Source organism: Acomys minous (genome assembly GCF_964271855.1).
Source record: "Acomys minous genome assembly, chromosome: 16".
NCBI lineage: Eukaryota > Metazoa > Chordata > Mammalia > Rodentia > Muridae > Acomys > Acomys minous.
The window spans coordinates 62,146,973-62,167,637 of NC_140498.1; the positions used below are offsets into that span (position 1 = coordinate 62,146,973).

General features: G+C 40.9%; 3 protein-coding genes across 3 annotated transcripts in view; 2 read left to right on the plus strand and 1 right to left on the minus strand.

Annotated features, from left to right (window-relative positions):
- The window catches only part of LOC311587553 (uncharacterized protein), a 125,627-nt gene that overhangs the window by 82,128 nt on the left and 22,834 nt on the right, over nt 1-20,665 (minus strand). The window lies entirely within an intron of this gene.
- LOC311587537 (uncharacterized protein) overlaps nt 1-20,665 on the plus strand; it is a 494,998-nt gene that overhangs the window by 10,716 nt on the left and 463,617 nt on the right. The window contains exon 2 of the mRNA XM_084764488.1: nt 9,614-9,740. Within this exon, the coding sequence (XP_084620614.1) occupies nt 9,614-9,740 (127 nt within the window). The remainder of the gene's footprint in view (nt 1-9,613; nt 9,741-20,665) is intronic.
- The window catches only part of LOC311587552 (uncharacterized protein), a 28,185-nt gene continuing 27,690 nt past the window's right edge, over nt 20,171-20,665 (plus strand). Inside the window, exon 1 of the mRNA XM_084764512.1 lies at nt 20,171-20,210. The gene's annotated coding sequence lies outside the window, so the exon portion shown is untranslated. The remainder of the gene's footprint in view (nt 20,211-20,665) is intronic.

Genomic DNA, 20,665 nt, shown 5'->3' on the forward strand with positions numbered 1-20,665 from the left:
TCCCAGGCGTTCTGACACCAACTCCTGGCCTCCCTGGCCACCAATCATGAATGGGGTACAAAGACATGCATTCTGCCAAAAAGGACTCTAACTAGGATTAATGGGTATGGGGAAAGGTTGATATAAGGTGTGCCCACAAAATTTATATATATTCAAGGATATGAATTGGCCTCCAAAATGCTGGGGTTACTGGCATGCTGTCTGAAATTTGTATTAATAAATCACCTGGTAGCCAGTGTGTCACAGCAGGGAAGCAGCATGATTGCTAGTCTGTCACCTAACATCATGCCTGGCTCACTCCCTATCCTTGCTGATTCCCTATCTATTCTAAGAGCCCTCTGCTCAGCAGAGACCCACTGACTCTTCTCTCATTGCTGGAGAAGACGCCCTCATCCCCCATGCCCCCTCCCTTCGCACCTCCACTCCACCCTCTACCTGCCACCCCCACCCGCAGCCCTAGCACAACTGTGGGTTTTTGTTTTCTTTTTAATCACCTTTCCACTGAGCATGATGTGTTGATTAACTACAGTGCTCTAAAATGATTATCATCTCTTTCCTGCTTTCCTCTCAGGTTTGTTTCATATCTATCAGGTGAAAGGTAGCTGCAGTTTACCTGACCATAGCATGAAGCCACAAAACAAAAATGTTGTTTCCTAAACTCTCTTTAATTGGGAATCTTTTGTGTATCCTTTGACTTGTGGGACAGACTGATAACTCCACTTCAAAATGAGTAATGGCTTTGCAAGCTGTGCACCCTGATTCCAGGAAGAAGGGAAGTGCCTGAGGGTTTTGCTGGTGCCTCAGGCAAGCTCAGAATTTGGGACCTGGTGAGCTCTGGGGCAAAGGGGGAGGGGCAGGCATCTGAGCTCAGGAGGCCTGAGAGGCTGGTTCTCCCCTGGGGTGAGTGCAAAGGTGGAAATGCAGGGTCTTGGAGAACAGGTAGGAGTGCTACTGAAATGCAAATCTCTCCACATTAAAAAAAAAAAAAAAGACTGGTCCTGGAATGGAAGCCTGTTCCAGGAACTACTGTGCTGTGTCCCTTCAGCACACTCTAGCCATAGGGAAGTGCTCCTGTCACTCAAGACTCAATGGCCAACCAGGGACTCCAGGAAAGAGAGAAAGAGTGTTCTTCTGGGTACCATGCTGTAAGTTCCTCTCTGTACTGGAGCGGCCTTGAGTGGCCATGTGCAATATGCTCCCAGTGTTTTTGTTGGTGCTGTGAGGAGAGCTCAGGCAAGGTCAGAAGACACAATATGGTAAGTGCAGAGTCACTGCTCACAGTAGGAGGAACAGACAGCTGGGCAGAGGAAACTGGGAATGTATTTGCTGTGTAATCCCTCATCAGCTCCCTGGGCCTGCGAGATAAGCAGCAGCAGATGTGGCCATCTGTGAGGTCCTTTTCGGTCTTAGTAATTTTCTGGACTTGGTGATGGTCTCTGACTAACTGCACTGTGTGGATTACATCTACACAAAGCATTGGGAGCAGGGGCTTGTGAGTAGAAACATCCTTGGCAGGATTACAAACTCAGACCCCTAGTTTCTCTAACTTCTAAAAATCTGTTCTTAGCATGTAACATTTGGTCTAAGATATATTTGGAAGCCCGGCATTATGGCACAGTCCCCAAATCCCAGCACTCAGGAGGCAGGTGGCTCGCTGTGAGTTTAAGGCTAGCCTGGTCTGGAATGTGAGTCCCTGGCAGCCAAGGCTAAAACAGAGAAGCAATGCCTCGAAAGAAAGAAACAAACAAACAATATGTATATACATGTATATATATGTATATATATATGTATATATGTGTGTGTGTGTATATATATATAATTTTGTGGAGGTTGTAAATGTCATCTCATGTGTAGGGTAACACTTCAGTATTAAGCTGTGATGTACAAGATGATAATTGATATCGTACAGCATTTACCAATGACAGCAAGTAGAGTTTACCTGAGGAAGAACTGCGTCTAAAACACCCCACAGAGAAGTTAGCCTGTTAGAGATTAGGATGCTAGGGCACACGTATTGATTCACCAGGATTGTCAACACATTTGGCTCCAAGTCATCGCAGAGGAGACAATTTTGATTTAAAACCAGCCACTTGGCCCATCTTCATCTTCAGTAGAACAGGTCTCTAATAAATTCCTCACTGGAGCATTACAGTGTCAAAACGAACATTAAGGCCTGGTGTGGCATAAAGGTCCAGTTTTCTTCTTGAGAAAAGCATAGTTATGCACAGCTGTTTCCCAAACCTAAGAAAATATTTGACAGAGACAGAAACAGCCTGTGGCCTAGGCCTGTGAGCTTCCTCTAAGACAGAGATGTACTCAGGATAAAATAGGGCTCCTTCTCCAAAACCAGGAATATGCTTGGGAGAGCTGGCATTGATCTGGGTCCATTATCCTTGGGGTGAGGGGTCTTCAGCTCCTGAAAACCTAACTGATTCTACCATACAGGCTTGGGTTGATCAGTCCCAAATCCACTCTGGGCTTGGTCAGTAGTTTGTGAGAGACCTGTGTTCATGATGTGCAGTTTTGTTTTATATGACTTGTTGCGTTTTTGTGCTATGGTATGATAAATTTCTGATGACTTCATAGAAGCCTCACATATGGTCCATTTCCTCCATGGATGTAGTACACAAGATGCTATTCTTGAGAAGCTTACTTGGCATAAGTCATAGCTTGTGCAAGTCCTCCCCACCTCAGCTCTTCTACTTTCTACCTTCTACTTTAATCTTCTCGTCTAGTGGGACCTCCAACTCTGGACCCTGTCACTGAAGAATGAGCTGCTTTTTCAGGGCAATAGTGTATTTCAGAAAGGATTCTGGGAATGTATTTGCTGTGTAATCCCTCATCAGTCTAAGTGGCCAGACTTGCAGTCTCAGACCATATTGAAATTGTTCCAAACATAACCTGGGGCCTGAACTGAAAAGACATGAGAGCTTATGTGGAATGCCAAATCTGTTGGCATCATTAGCCAGAACTGGATGCATGCTGTCATTAACAGATTTTAAAAAGTAACCTTTCAATTGTGTGTAGAGTGATTTCTTCCTGAAAAGGCACGATAATTCTAGAACAGCTGTATTTTTATTCTTTTGGAAAATGTTTCTGAGACCAACTATGTTGACTCAGGTTGCTTGGATACCAACCTGTTGCTCCCCAGGGCAGTGACCTTGTTTTCCTCTTGATGAAAAATTCTAAATTCCCTAGATAAAAGACTATACCACAACAGTGTTTTAAAATTACTCATTTGAAGCTCAGCTTGGTGGCCACACCTTTAATCCCAGCACTTAAGAGGCAGAAGCAGGCGGATCCCTGTGAGTTCAAGGCCAGCCTGGTCTACAAAGTGAGTCTAGGACAGTCTCGAAAACACAGACAAACATGATTACTCTTTTGAGCAATGTAATGAACCGGCTATTTTAGAAACATGTGCAACATGGCTTCTGCTGTCATACTGGAAGAGGAGGTCTGTAGAAAGTGCCCAGTGAAACTGGGTAGACAATGGCTAGATCACAGACTAATGATTGAGACATTCAGCTCCAGGGGTCCCCATTGTGAGGAAAGATCTGATTCTAGCAGGGTGTCAGAATGTTTAATTTCCCATCATGTATTAATTCATGCATGTGAATAAAAGCAGATCAGATGTTTGGTTACCTTTTACTTAGGTTAGCTTGAGTCAGTAAATATTACAATTTAGATTAAGAAGCCATTGGCTATAGCTGTGTGTGTCAGGTTAATGATCTCAGCAGCTAACATTGCACATAGGGGCAAGGTCAATCAATCCCTGTCTTATTAATGCCATTCCCTCTACCAGAGAAGTTTCTGCTCTTTTTTTTTTCTCCTTTGTTAATTTATTCTTGTTACATCTCAATGGTTATCCCATCCCTTGTATCCCCCCATTCTCCCCTTATTCCCCTCCCCTATGACTGTTCCTGAGGGGGATTACCTCCCCCTGTATATGTTCATAGGGTATCAAGTCTCTTCTTGGTAACCTGCTGTCCTTCCTCCGAGTGCCACCAGGTCTCCCCCTCCAGGGGACATGGTCAAAGCTGAGGCAACATAGTATGTGAGAAAGTAATATCCCACTCTCCACTCTACTGTGGAGAGTGTTCTGTCCATTGTCTAGATCTGGGTAAGGGTTTAAGGTTTATGGCCTGTATTGTCCTTGGCTGGTGCCTTAGTTTGAGTGGGACCCCTGTGCCCAAATCTACCTATCATAATGTTCTACTTGTAGGCTTCTAGGACCCTCTGGATCCTTCTACTTTGCCATTCTCCCATGATTCTCTCATCTAGAGTCCCACTAGAATGTCCTCCCCTCTGATCAGTTTCTGGGTAAGTGAAGGCTTTCGTGGGACATGCCCCTTGGGATAATATGCAGATATAAGTGAGTATATACCATTTGAGTCTTTCTGCTTCTGGGTTACTCACTCATTATGATCATTTCTTGCTCAATCCATTTATCCACAAATTTCGGGAATTCCTTGTTTTTAATAGCTGAATAGTATTCCATAGTGTATATGTACCAAAGTTTCTTTATCCATTCTTCTATTGAGGGACACGTAGGCTGATTCCATGTTCTGGCTATTATGAATAAGGCTGCTATGTGTTTTTCAAATTGTATTTATCTTTCTAAAAAGGCAATGGATGGTATTTTTAGAATTCACTTTTTTATGCATCACTGCTTTAATCTTTTATTTGTTTCTGCTCATGCCAATGTTTCCCGGTAATTAAAATATTCATTCTTTTTCTCAAAGGCTTTCATATTCTTTTCTGTTAGAGTAACATCTCCTGTAGCTCACCCTTTCTTCATGCTGTGTAGTTAAGACTTTTTTGAGCACCTAACCCTCTCATTCCCACTGCTTGGAAGATGGTCTTCCAATTCCTTACAGGCAAGCCTCTAACTAGTAACTCAGGAAAAAGAGGCACCAGTGAATGATTGTCCTTGAACTCCCTTGGATTTGGGGGGGGAGTTACAAATAAAGGGGACCTGTGTAAGAATTGTTTTCCCTGACCAACTTTGAAGTGATGTAGTCACAGCACAGAAATGAATGGGGAGTCCCACAAGGGGTGGCCATCAGAGAAGCTGAAGACCAGAAGAAGGGTCTCCTGGGGAAAGTTATAGAGTGGGGCAAAGGGGCAGAACTTGAAGCAGCAGGGTTTGGTTGCTAGAACTCCTCAGGCAGGGTCCTGGACAGTTCTTGCCAAGTCTACAAAGCTTACAAAGTTTACAAAGGGAGCTCATGGCAAGGAAGGTTTTCTCTGCCATTTGAGTTGGCAAGAAGAACCAGCACAGGGGGAGTGCTGGACAGAGATTTCTTTGGTTTTGAGTTGACAGTAATCCTGTAGTACTTGTTTAAAGGACATTGTTATATTTCAACATCGTCCTTTGTGCTGCTTTAATCAGTGGTGCCATCTATGTTGTGTGATTTTAGTAAGTATAATCTATTTATATTGCTGTTTCTCTAGAGAATGATAGAGCTTCCCCGATTGTTGTCTTCTGAAATTTTAATATGTTATAAGTTCCTAATTTGGGGGACTTTCTGGGGAGAAACAATTTTACTTTCGTCTTCTTGCTTCTAAAGACCTGCTTCTTCTCATTTCTTAGCAAATCTGCATTTCCCGGTTAGTGCAATCATCAGTATTTGGTGTCTTGCTACTTAAATGAGTGATGTGGTTAACAAGTTTATTTGAGTGTTTAAAGCCTTCTCATGTTTTATTGTGTCTGTGTTCAAATGGATTTGGGTACTGGACATTTCTGAGCTTCAAGTGATGGTGTGGCCTCATCAGAATGGCTGGTTGCTATGTTTGTTAGAGATTGTGGTGATTGTCGACTGCTGTGGGGACACTTTTCCATTGAGGTTGAAAATATCCCAAGGTAGGTGTAACTTCACCGGATAAGAGATATAACTGAGCATGAGACAGTGACGAAGCAAGAGACCAAGCCAGGAAACAATGTTTATTAATTGTTTTTGCTTCATTTTCTACTTGAGATTCTGCCTGTAGCTCCAAAAATGATGGAGTGTGATCTGACAGGACCAAACATGTAAACCTATTCAGACCTAAGATGCTTTTGGTTAGAGGATTTAGTCACAACAGCCAAGTAGTCAGTAGAAATTTATTTAAGATGTTGCACAACAAGTTATTTTAATGCTGGATACAACCTGGAATATTCTCTTTTGGAGGAAGGTGGAAAACTAAGGACATGAATAACAAAAGGCCTAGAGAGCTGTACAAAAAGAGATTACCCAGCTGCTTTTGTAGGTCCTGGAAGAGAGTAATGCAGAGAGTGTTGAGAGTATTACAGGCAGAGGCAGTTGAGGTCATAGGATTTCACTGTAAAATGTACTCCATGAAAAAATTAATCTAGATCTCATTTGTGTGATATTTTGGCCAGAACCTTTTATTCTGCCCATGCCTAGAGGAATTGAATAGGGCAGAATTTATGAATAAAGGCCAGATTTCTTAGATGGAATATTGAATCACTTGGGTGGTTATTGCTAGTGACTCATTCAGGACTACAGTGAAAAAAATCAACAGGAGGGGTAGAAATAAATGCAAAGTCTGTGTGTAGAGAAAAAGAGCACTAGGTAGTTTCACATGGCAGCCACATGATGGAACAGATGTAGGGATTTTAAGGATATTATCATCATTCAAAAAAAAGCCTTTGTTCTGCTTTTTAAGGCCAAGAAAGTGCCCTAAGTGTAATGCTCCCTCACGCCAAACCTAATGGAAGCAGTAGGCATAGTGATTTCTAGACCCAGGAAGGAACTTCCTATAAAACCTTTTACACCTGTGGCCCATCTTGAAAAGGATTCAAATGAGAAGCCAAACTTGACAATATCATCTATATGTGCTGGTTCCGGAAACAAAAATTATGCAAAATTTCATGTCATGGATTCCTCCTCTGTGGTTTTAGTTCAGCACTGTTCCAGCTATCTGTGTTTGGCAAAGTGAGAATACTGTGAGATTTATAGCATGAAGCTCTGAGTATGAGGCCTGAGTTGCATTTTGATAGGACAAGATGTTCAGATACCTAAGCTATGAGAAAGCTGCCCAGGGAAGATGCACATAGGAATTGGAAGGACCTAACTGAGAAATATGTGAGATCTTGCAGGGATAGGGCCATCTAAGTCCTTGGAAACCAAAGCCCTATGTCTCTGAGAAAGAGCAGCAGGAGTTGGTGTTTGTTCTGTTGGGTTTCCTGCCTTGGTCCATTCTCTCTCACTATGTACACATTCCTTTCTATTGGAATGGGAAAGAGTTTTCTGTGCCATTGTATGTTGGAAGGATTTAATTTGTTTTCTGATTTTACAAAATGTGGAAGTCAACAGATTGCCTTGAGTGTCGAATGAATCTTTGGACATTTGAACAGTGTATGTGCTGTTGCAGACCATTAGGATCATTGAATTTAGACGAAATATATTTTCTTCATGGAGTGACCAAATAAGAAAATCTCTCGGGTAGAATGCTGTCTTTGAACACTTGTCTCCCATTTGTGGCATTCTTTGTGGAATATTATGGAATGTTTTCTGAGGGGAGCCTTTCTAGATTCTTTAGTGAGGATGGGATTTGAGTGTCTGTAGACTCAACCCTTTTCCTGTTCCTTGTGTCTCCTGTGTTGTGGTTGGAACTGACCAGTCAGCTTCCTTCTTGTGCTGTCTTGCCCTCATTAGTATACACTCCATCCCTATTTCATAGAAGATGCAGTAGAAGCTATCCAATGCTAAGATTTTTTGCTAGCTATCTGTTTTTATAGTTTGAATTAGTTTTTATTTTAACTGTTTTTGTTTTTCATTTTTTATTTTGAATTTTGACTTTGAAGAAAATGTTTTTTGTGTAGCTCTTGCTGTCTTGAAAGTAGGCAAATATACCAAGCCAACTTTTAACTTAGTGATCCATCTTACTCTGACTACACAGTGCTGAGATTTGATGTGGCAAAAAAATGCCTAGCTTGTTTTATTTTTATATTACAAGCTGATGGGCTTGGGATGTAGTATTTGCATGTATGCTTGCACGTAAATGTGCTGTTGTGCATATTTTCATCCACATCTTGAATTGTAAAGTTGGAAGAGAGTATATTCTATTCCTCAGGATGGCATGTATTCATGACATTAAACTACATGAGCTTTCTGGGTCACTGGAATGTAGTTGTCTGTAATTCTCCCTACAAGTAGCATTTATCTGAGTTTTTAAACGAATATGTGCATTTTGCCTTGTGCATGAATATGTCTATGAAAATGTGCCTGGTCCTCATCGTGGTCAGAAGATGGACTCAGACTCAGGAATCTGAACTAGGTATAATGGGTAGTTGTGAACTGCCAGTGTGAATACTGGCAATTGACTTACATTATTGGCAAGACCAGCAATAGCTCTAGTGTACCATCTCCCCTGCCCTGTGTTGTTCATTTATTATCAACATCTATATTGCTAATATTTTCATCTCTCCATTCTTAACTTCTTAAACATATATGTTCTATTAGTAAGATCTTATTTATGGTACCATTTAAATTGGGGCACTTTAACTTTCTAGAAGATGATACAGAGCTGGAGGGAATGCCTGATACTTTGTAGGAACTTCAGTAAAGACCAGATAGTTCTTTTTATCTATTTTGTTTGGTTGTGTGTTCTACACAGGATTCAGGGTCTTAATATGTGTTGGAAGGGCCCTGCCATTTGGGGCTGCAGTCCTCCCAGTCCAGATAGCCTTTGTGAAGTCGGTGTTAGGTCCAGGCCTCCCTCTCTCCATCATGGCCTCCAGCTCTCTCCATACTCCACCTAGAGAGTGTCTTTAGATGTAGATGCGCCAATTGTATTTGATATATGGCGCTTGACAAAGCTCCCTGCTAGCTCTCCCCTCCCTGCACCTATCGGATAATTAGGCACTGTGTTCCTGTTCATATGACAGGAACATGCTGCCACCTGGGAAATAAGCATCCTAAAAGTGCCTGCTTTCAACCAATTCTGTACACCTATCATGGAAGCTCCCCACCCGTTCTTGAAAATCTACATAGCCTTTGTTCTCGCTGACTATGCTGACCTAGCTCCTAAAGTGGTTCCCAGAGTATTTAATCTCCATTGTTGTTTCAGCCTTCTGGGCCCTACCTCTTGTCTTCTGATCCTCTTGCCTTGGTGGGATGATGGCCAAACCCTACCACCCAAGGGAGAGGAGAACCACAATTTCTACCTCTTGCTGTCCTAGAATTTATTGCATAGACTTGGCTGGCAGTCAAATCATGAGCTACTCCTGCCTGAACTTCTTGACTAATGAGATTAACGGAATGAAAAAACACACTCAGTATAAAAATCATTTTTATAATTAATACTTGTTTATACAACTTCTCTGACATGAGCCCAGTACTCCTCAACTGTTTCTCTATGTCCCCATTCCTCTATGTTGATTGGCATTTATCTTGAAAGGCTATATCCTATTCAAGGGCTGAGGAATGACACAAGTGGACCTCAGTATTCAGGATCCTTATTAAATGACTTGGTTACATTAGAATTCTGTATCTGGAAATAAGTTCAGGAAGTCACAGAATCATGTGAATATATCGTCAATAAAGGACACAGTTACAGTGTTATCACTACCATGCTTTCTCTTGCACACCTGTATGAGATGATATAGGATGCAGTGACCTATGATGATGTGAATGTGAAATTCACTCAGGAAGAGTGGGCTTTGCTGGATCCTGCCCAGAAGAGTCTCTACAGAGAGGTGATGCTGGAGACCTACAGAAACCTCACTGCCATAGGTAGGACTGTGAATTTTATGTTGCTTTCTAAATCTAGTGATAACTGTTTCTCCATTGCTGTTATTTGTTATTGTAATGTCAACTGAAACTGAGGATGAATGAGATGAATAAATCAGCCAGATGTCTGAGTTTAACTGAAGGGTAATTTGAATTTTGCCTAATTTCCAATAATATATCATGCATTTTCTGGTACTCTATTTTAGGTTACAATTGGGAAGACCATAACATTGAAGAAAATCTTCAAAGTTCTAAAAGATCTAGAAGGTAATTTTCATGTGCAAGTTGATACAAATGTGCACTTGAATTACTTTTAGTACATCTTTAAGTTCTAAGCAGACGCAAGAGTGTAAATATGCACTGCTTGAAGTGTATCGATGATTATTAAATTCTGACAAAAACATGTACCTCAAAATCAGCTATCTGGTTTATTTTTGTAAGTCATTTCTCTAAGAAAGAAGATAAGAAAACGATGTATTAACAGATATCACCATATGAATCATAGTGAGCTAGCATATAGAACTGCTAATCTCTTTAGTCTCATACTACTTAGATACTGCAGAAGATATACACAGTAACCTTCTAATAAACAAATAGACCATAATAAAGGTCGGTGTTCCTAATATATTTGCAGTAATGTTGCTAAGTTTAGTGAGAGGGGCAGTTTGTGAAAGTGAAGAAAGTTATTCTGGAGAAACTTTTACCCCATACAATATTTCAATGGAAAAAATAAAAAGTGAGACTGTGAGTACAAGGTAAACCTTTTCATTTGTTATCTTCTTTAATAGATATATCATTTATTACAATGGATACAAGCCCTGTCGGCATAAGAACATTGAATAAAGCAATATAACCCTCTCTTACCCAGAAGAATTAGAAGATTTGTAGTAGTACCCATAACGTGTAGACTTTCTGAATGTAATAGTGTGTACAATGAATGGCTTTTCCAACTTTATTGGTAATACATCCAGAAAAACATCCATGAGGACTATCAATATAGATTGCCTCTGTTTGCCTTGGTTCACTTTCCAATTATAATATGACTCACATGATTGGAAAAAAATTTAATGCAATCAGAGTGGTAAATCTGACTTCTCCCAGTTCTTTTCCAATATGTGAAAAACCCTCTTCTGTAGTAAAATGATGCTATAAATGTGGTCCATGGAATACATGGTCTTATAATCACAAGGCTCTTGAAAAATGCAAAAGAATACTTGAAGAAGGAAGGAAAAATGAAAGTCAATAAAGTGATATTACCGTGAGATCTGATTACTTTTAAAATTAGACCAAATGGTAAAATTCATTCACACAGATAAATACATTCATCAGTGTAATGAATGTGGTATAACTTTGACATGTGCCCATCATCTTTGCAGGAATCAAAGAAGATATAATGGAGGAAAACCCCGTCTCTTTACTCAGTGTGGTAAATCTTTCTTATGTCAAAGTCATCCTCAAAAGCATGAAATAATTCGTACTGAAACGAAACCATATGAAAATATTCAGTATGGTGAAGCCTTTTTAAATCACAGTAATCTTCAAATTCATAGAAGAACAGAAACTAGAGAGAAACCCTATGAATGTGAAAAATGTTTTATGGTCTTTAACCATCAACGTTATCTTCAAATTCCTGAGAAAATTCATATGGGAGAGAAACCTTATGAATGTAATCAGTGTGGTAAAGCCTTTACAAAGAAAAGTTCTTTTCAAAGGCATGAAAGAATTCATAAAGGAGAGAAACCTTATGAATGTAATCAATGTGGTAAAGCCTTTGCACTGTACAGATATCTTCAAAATCATAAAAGAATTCACAGAGGAGAGAAACCTTATAAATGTAACCAGTGTGGTAAAGCCTTTTCATGGCACAACTCTCTTCAAAGGCATGAAAGAATTCATACAGGAGAGAAGCCTTATGAATGTAATCAATGTGGTAAAGCCTTTGCAGTGTACAGATATCTTCAAAGTCATGAAACAATTCACAGAGGAGAGAAACCTTATAAATGTAACCAATGTGGTAAAGCCTTTGCATGGCACAACTCTCTTCAAAGGCATGAAAGAATTCATACAGATGAGAAGCCTTATGAATGTAATCAATGTGGTAAAGCCTTTGCAGTGTACAGATATCTTCAAAGTCATGAAACAATTCACAGAGGAGAGAAACCTTATAAATGTAACCAATGTGGTAAAGCCTTTGCATGGCACACTTCTCTTCAAAGGCATGAAAAAATTCATACAGGAGAGAAACCTTATGAGTGTAATCAATGTGGTAAAGCCTTTACGCAGCAAAGTCATCTTCAAAGTCATGAACGATTTCATACTGGAGAGAAAACTTATGAATGTAACCAATGTGGTAAGGCCTTTGCATGTCACAGGAATCTTCAAATGCATGAAAGAATTCACAGAGGAGAGGAACATTATAAATGTAACCAAGGTGGTAAAGCCTTTGCATGGCATAAGTCTCTTCAAAGGCATGAAAGAATTCATACAGGAGAGAAACCTTATGAATGTAATCACAGTGGTAAAGCCTTTGTGCAGCAAAGTCATCCTCAAAGTCATGAAATAATTCATACAGGAGAGAAACCTTAAGAATGTACCAAATGGGGTAAAGCCTTTGCACCACACAGGGATCTTCAAATGCATAAAAAAATTCATACAGGATGGAAACCTTATGAGTGTAATCAGTGTGGTAAGGCCTTTGCATGGCACAATAGTCTTGAAATACATGAAATAATTCATACAGCAGAGAAAGCTTATGAATGTAGCCAGTGCGGTAAAGCCTTTGCATGGCACAGGTCTCTTCAAAGACATGAAAGAATTCATACAGAATAGAAGCTTCATGAATATAATTAATGTTGTAAAGCTTTTGCGTATCACAGTTTTCTTCAGAGCCATGAAAGAATTCATACAGGACATAAACATCATGAATATAATGACTGTGGTAAAGCCTTTGAATGTTGTGGTCATTTTCAAAGGCATGAAAGAATTCACGCAGGAGAGAATCTTTATTAATGTACTTCATATTTTGAAGTCTTTACATGCCTTTACATAAAAAGAGAAATTCTGTGAATATAATTAATGTGAGATAGCCTAGCAGTCCATAGTATCTCACAGACTTGTTCTATGAAGCCGAAATTTTGAAGGACCGGCCCACCTAGTCTATGCAGAGTGGGACATTGATTTTCCAGTGTCATGCTTGTTCACCATTTTGATAGTCAGTGTGCTCTCAGTAGTAAAGAACAGTTGTTTGATTCAGTGGCTATTTTGCCACAGTTGTTTCATAGACGTCCATTAGCTTAATTGAAGTATATCGGATGTGCAGCCCGAAGCAGCTGTGTCTCTCTGTCAGGAAAGGCCTTTCTTATTTAGTAGCATATTCTGTAAATCTCTGAAGTGTTTGTAGACCATCTATGTATTTCCAATAGTGAATAACCATGCGTGTCTATCTATGTATGTATACTGAACAATCAGTTTATCTCAGTTTATGTAAATAGACAAACATTGTTTGTTTCTAGCTATGCACAATCTTCTTAACCTTCAAAATGTATACAAGAGACTAAATAAAGCTTTTCCTGCAAATAACTAAACTAGTATATAACAAGACTACAGGTAAGATTTCTATGTGAGTAACTACTGACCTGCATCTCCAGCCATTCTGAGCAGCTTGGAAGAGTTTGCTTTCATAAGACTAGAACTATATCAAATCGGAGAAAGGAGTAGGTCCACCACACTTCAACAGTAACGACATGCTTTTGATAATACTGCACCAACTATGAAAGCCCTTTAGAAGTGTGTATAATCCTTTAAGTATTGCTATTGTCTTATTTTGTTATGTTTTGTTTCTTGATGGGTTTTTCAACAGGGTTTCTCTGTGTAACCTTGACTGTCCCGGACTCACTTTGTAGACCAGGCTGACCTTGAACTCACAGCCATCCACCTGTCTCTGCCTCCTGATTGCTGGGATTGAAGGTGTGCACCACTATGCCCAGGTTTTTTTAGTTTTTGTTTTGTTTTGTTTTGTTTTTAGCATTGCTATTCTCTTAATTTACCACAATGTCCTGCTGGGGCACCTAGCTTGTCTTCAATAAATGAGCATTTAGGTCTCCATGAATATAACTGCAATGAACATGAGAATTCTGATACCTCTAAAACTAAAGTGCATGGAAACTGTCCTCAGAAGATTGCAGGTATCCATAGCAATTCTGTCATTTTATGAGAATCCAAGAATGCTGCAAGGAGACCAGCAGAGCCAACTAGCCTAGATCCATGTGGACTTACAGAGATGGAAGCACCAACCAAAGAGCACACATGGACTGGACCTAGACCCCTGTACATATGTAACCCATAGGCAGTGTGATCATCATATGGGTCCACTAATAATTTGAGTAGGTGCTGTCTAGGACATAGAATGTGTTGGACACTTTCAATCAATGTTCCCTAGCCAGACTGCCTTGCCCTACCTCAGGGGATGTGTGAGGGTTCAGTTCTGATGAGACTTGTAGTGGTGGTATGGGTGTGAGAGCGCATGTGCACGCTCACATGCGCACTTTGCCTTTTCTGAAGGGATAGAGGGAAAGGGTGGAAGAGAGGGTATGGGAGGAGAGGAGGGAGGGGGCTACAATCACAATGTGAAGCAAATATATAAATTAAAAGAAACTTAGTAATGAATTCTGTGTACTGTGTAAGACCTGGAGCCTAGGTCCTACTTCCCAGAGCCCAGTGAGACATGAGAGTACAGTCTGAGGCAAACAGCAAGGGATGCTTTATTGATCCATCATGATGGGGTCTTCTAAGCTCTATTGATGGAGACCCCGAATAAGCAAAGCTTGGGTCTTTCATACCCTTACAGGAGCAGAATTGGCAGTTCAGCAGAGTTGGTGGACCATGATGGGTTCTTAAGAATGCCCTTTAAAATGATTGGTTACTAGTTATTTTATCCCTGAGGGGGCAAGAGCTCAGCTTGCCATATCACGTGCTGTCAGGTGTTCGGAACAGGTATGAGGGTGTGATTTTTCTCAGAAAGTATAGAACATCCCTGAATCCATCTCAGAAAGTACTGAGTTGCTAGGGTTGGAAAACAACTTTCTCTATGTCTCCAACTGTAAACACACAGAAACATGGCTAGAATGAGAGTGTATAAAGAACACAGTTTACTTTCTTTTTTGTGGTAACGTAGTTGAGTGTGTGTAGGTCATATGTCCAAAGGCATCAGAATTAGTACACTAAATATGTACAAGTTTATATCAATGACAAGAATACAACATGGTTTTAACTACTTTTTCTTGCTATCTGTGTAAAATCCTAATCCACTGCTTTAAGAGTTCATTTTGTATGCTTCACCGACCTCTGTCACATTCAGATTTATTGTTCAGTTCTGGACCATGCTCTATTTTCTCTTTTGTCTTCTCAGGCAAGTCATATCTGGTGCATTAGCTTTTATGTGGCCTTGTCCATGAACTGTGCGTCACTAAGGTTACACCGAAGTCCACTTTCTATGTCTTTGTGCATTACATTCCTCCAGTTCCAGGTCGACAGACTTGCTGTAGTAGAATATCATTTACCCTTGTGCACCATGGTATACAACACTGTTTGAAAGATGTGATGTCAAAAAAAAAAAGAAAGAAAGAAAAAGAAAAGAGAGAGAGAGAGAGAGAGAAATGTTCAATTTCGAGCAAAAATTCAATAGGATCCAAACAAAGCTCCTAACAATTCATCACAGGAAACTTGATTCCAAAGCTAAATGATATGAGAAAACTCATAATTTTCTATGGAACTGTGAGGAAATAGTATAAACGTTGGTACAATGTGACTCCTGAACTTACCACAAACATTGCACAATCAATATTTGTGGGGAAAAAAATGAGGGAATGGAGATAAAATGGCAAATACATAAGTTTAAATTTATATTTAAGTTTTCATCAAAATACCTAAGGAAATTCCACCAGGGAAAGTGTGACCTTGACCAAGTTAACTATGATTGTATGTGTAACAAACACAGACATCACTATGAAAAGCACTGTTACCCCTAAACTGTTCTATTTCTGCCTTCTAGCTACTACTAATCTTTCTTGCAGTGATGTTCCATGCTCTAGAGCTCTCTCAAAATGTGATCAGAAAGGTAGTCCTATGGCCCTACAGCCCCTCCTGCCCCCTTGTGGTTGCAGACAAATTCAGCCCCACTGAATCCCACAAAGAAAACATTGTTGTAGAATAATTTATTTCTGCTTCCTGACAGATGTATTATGTCACAAGGTGTGAAATCTGCCCTGTCTATGTACTGTGCACAGCTGAGAACCCTCTGCTTCTTAGAAAGTCCATTTGTACCCTGAAACTGAATTTCCGTGAATCATACCATTGTGGCTGGTGGTATCAGAAAAATAAGTATTGATGAAGCATAATCCCCATCAATTACTTTCTATCAGTATCTACACTATTTATACAATTGACACAAAAATTGACTGTAGAATGTCAGGCTCAGTACTTCTAGAAACTAGGCCTTCAGTTTTCTAGTCTGTCTTCCTACTGCACACGAAAACCAATGCCTGTATGTGTACCCTAGAGAGTGATAGTATAAGCTCCACAGCTTTCCACTGCTTGGGCTTCAAAGCTGAGGCATCTAAAGGGAATCCACACTCAGGAAATTCAGAAGCCAAAGTCCTCTGCCCAGATCACCACAGAGACCAACACATTCACAGTGTGAACCACACTCCATCTCAGTCCCAGCAGATCAGACTCTGACATACCACTACACTTTCTCCTCCTGGCCATGGGGCAGCTGCCTTCACAGTCGCCATGGCAAGGCATCTGGTATTCCTCACAGTTCTCTACAGCTGCATTAGAGAAGAATCCTGGAAAAAACATGTAAGCTACCTTCCTCTCAGGCCCCTCTTTCCTAAACCTGCCCAGAGTCCCTCATTAGCTCGGAAACTCCATCTTGGCCTTTGGAAGGTAGCAGTTCCTCTACTGGGGGATCAGAGGTCAAATACCTCAAACATTTGGAGCCTTCCCAGCTCCACCCTTGCTCCCTAGGGCCAGACAGAGCAGTACTCTGGGGAGTTAGTTTTTAAAGAATTTTCCAATCTCCCAGAACACTTCTTGTTTCTTTTTCAAGGCACATACACCTTTGTTTACATATGATGTTACACACTCAATATGCATTACAGCCATTTCTATTTCATAGCTGGGAAGTCCTGCATCTGAAGGTCAGTCAAATTCAAAGAGTAACAAAGCAAAAAAGTGAATTTGAATGTAAGGTAAAGTGGAAAGGAGATAGCTGTTCCTATGCAGGGTGGAATAAGATATTTATAGATAAGAGCCGAGACACCAGCGAGGGGGAGGGGGTCGTGGGAGGGTCTCCAGAGTGTACATGCCCATGAGTCATATGAAGAAATGAGGGAGGGGATGATCGTGAGGAAGACCTAGAAGTCAGGGTTGTAAATGATAGAGGAAAAGCACCAGGTAACCCCAATGATTGGACTACATAAGGAAGGGAAGCTAGGAGAAGGGCAGCCCAACACTAGGCTAGAGGGTGGGGTATGCCAAGCATTACCTTGCAGTAAGTAGGGACAGTGATGCTAGGAGAACCTGACAGCCAGGTTTCTTTCTTTCTTGCTTTCTTTCTTTCTTTCTTTCTTCCTTCCTTCCTTTCTTTTCTTTTTTTTTTCTTTTCTTTGTTTCTTTCTTTCTTTATTTTGTTAAATAGGCACCCAGTCTCAGGGTTTAAGACTTAACTGTAGGGAGAAATGAAAAGGTTGAAGTAACTTAAGGATAATCTAAATCATTATTTTAAAAGTTGGAACAGGTTGTATGGTCCAAAATAATTCAGAGACTAAACATATGTAGTATTGCACACCAAGATTTACTCCCATCTTTTTCAAACAGGAAAAATAAGATTCTTGTCAGGTAGAGCTAGACTAGTGTGCACATTTATTCTGCGTTGATAGAACTAAACCAACTTCAGAAATTTGGTTTTTAGAAATGAGTTCATTTCCTCATGCATATTCTTGATTGCCTTGGTTTGGGACCCTCCAAAAATGGATAGTTGGACTTTTACTTATCATCTTAAACTGAATACCTGACTACTCATTGCTAATACCAATTACTGTCAAATGAGTAAACCTCTCACTTTTTTCCTCCCCATCCATGTCTGTGCTGTGACTACATCACTTCAAAGTTGGTCATGGAAAACAATTCTTACACAGGTCCCCTTTATTTGTAACTCCCCCACCTATCCAAGGAGGATAGAGGACAATCATTCACTGGTGCCCCTTTCTCCTGATTTCCTAGTTAGGGCCTTGCCTGTAAGGAAGTGATGGGCCGCCTTCTAGGCAGTGGGAATCAGAGTATTAGGTGCAAAAAAAAATCTTAACTACACCACATGAAGAAAGGGTGATCTACAGGTGCTGATGCTCTAAGCAGAAATAAATATGAAAGCCTCTGAGAAAAAGAATGAGTATTTTAATTATTGGAAAAGATTGGCATGAGCAGAAACAAATAAAAGATTAGAGCAGTGATACATAGAAAAGTGAATTGTAAAAACACCATCAATTGACTTTTTAGAAAGATAAGCCGGGCGGAGGTGGCGCACGCCTTTAATCCCAGCACTCAGGAGGCAGAGGCAGGTGGATCGCTGTGAGTTCGAGGCCAGCCTGGACTACAAAGTGAGTCCAGATCAGCCAAGGCTACACAGAGAAACCCTGTCTCGGAAAAAAAAAAAAAGAAAGATAAATATAATTTGGAAAACACATAGGTAGATTGACTTTGTAAAAGAGCAGAAACTTCTCTGGTAGAGGGAATGGCATTAATAAGACAGGGATTGACCTTCCCCCTATGTGCAATGTTAGCTGCTGAGATCCTTAACCTGCCACACACAGCTACAGCCAATGGCCCCTTAACTGAAATTGCAATAGTCACTGGCTCCAGCTAACCTAACCAAATTGTAACCCATCATCCGATCATCTTTTATTCACATGCATGAATTAATAAAGCTGGCAAGTTACAAATCCACACACCCTGCTAGAATCAGGTCCTTCTTCACAAAGGGGACTTCTGCCTGTAGCTGAGTCTCAAAACTTAGTCTGTGATCTAGCTATTGTCTATTCCGTTCCACTGGGCATTTACTGCAGACTTTCTGGTCTGGTCAGAAAGCAGAAACTATGTTCCACATGTTACTGAAATGGTCAGTTGATTACATTACTCAAATGAGTTACTTTGTTTCTTTTTTTGTTTGTTTTATTTTTAAGACAGTGTTTCTCTGTGTAGCCTTGGGTGTCCTGAACTCACTTTGGAGACCATGCTGGCCTGGAACTCACAGTGATCCCCTGTCCCTGCCTCATGAGCATTGGGATGAAAGGTGTGTGCCATGACCGCCAGGCCCCTACTGGGCAGCCACCCTGAGCTCACCAGGTCACAACTGCTGTACCTGTCTGTTCTCCCTTCACCGTGTTCAGGCACTTCCCTTCTTCCTGGAATCAGGGTGCATAGCTTGCAAAGCCTATCCTTCAACCTGGAGCAGAGTATTCAATCTGTGCCACAACTGAAAGGGTACCAAAATATTCAAAATTAAGGAGACAGTTTACTAAACAAAAGTTTTGCTTTTGTGGCTTCATGCTGTGTACAGCTACCTTTCACATGATAGATATGAAAAAAACCTGGGACCAAAGAAAGATTCCTTCTATCAGTTCCATTCATCTAGAGAACCTTGACTAGCATAGCTGTGCAATTGTTTTTCACTTTCCCACTCAGCCAGAGTTGTAGGCTAACAACAGTGTTTCCCAGTGTTTGCCACCTGTTTCCTGCTTTTCTCCCAGGGTTGTCTCATAACTCCCTGGTAAAAAGAAGCAGTAGTTTGCCTGTACCCAGCCTGAAGACACAAAACTAAAGTCTTGTCTTCTAACATTGCTCTTTACCAGTGGGACATATGGATAACTCCACTGCAAGTTGAGAAATGGGCTCTTCAAGTTACTCACCTAGTTAGAGGAGGAAGCAGGGGAAGTGGCTACTGGGTGTGTGATTTGTTGAGGTCAGGGTGTCGGGAGCCCTGAGCACTCCGCACTCAGGATCCCGAAGAGACTCAGTCTGTGACACATTAGTGATAGTGGGGCAAAGGCATTTATTGAAACTCACTGGGTGTTCCAGTAAGAAAGCAATGCAAAAACAACACCACACCAAAGCTATGGTGGCCACTACTAGTGCAAACCACCAATACCATTCCATTTCAATCTTATACTTAACACTATCTTAATCCTAATAGGAGTGGCATCTAACATTTCATAGCATAAGGGTATACGACCTGATCGAAGAGTCGTGTCCAGCTCGTCAGGTTCTGAGCCGCGACGTTGTTTGCTTGACCGCTCGGTGCTAGTCCAAAGTTATGTGGTTTCTGGCTTCCGGTTTCAGACTGTCAGAGGTTAGGTCCACGTCTGCGCCGGTGGATCTCATTCACAAACTGGCCGTGTTTAGGCAGTCATGGTGAAGGCAAGATAACTGGCTGCTTCTTCTCAGGGTTTTTATACTTAAATTAACCTTATCATTTCTAATTCACACATTTCTGTTAATCTAGCATTCTACATCACTCTTATCACGCTTGTTCAGCATATGGCTGACGTCATTATCTTATCTACTCTGTGCACCTGCTAATGTCCCTTAAATGTTTATGATACAGGGTCACTGTCCATAGAGGGGAGGAGCAGGAGGCTGTGCTGGGGAAGCACAAGCAGTGTGTCCTCCCTGGGTTAGTTGGGAAGACAGATGTTGAGGCCATTGGAGAACAGTGCTACTGAAATGCAAGTCTCTACAGCTCTGGAAAACGTTTGGCCGTGGGTAGGAAGCTTGGGCCAGCAACCATGATTCTGTGCCCCTCCAGAGCATGCTAACCTGGAGAAGTGTATATGTCACTCAAGACGTAGTGGCCAATCACGTCCTCCAGCTAG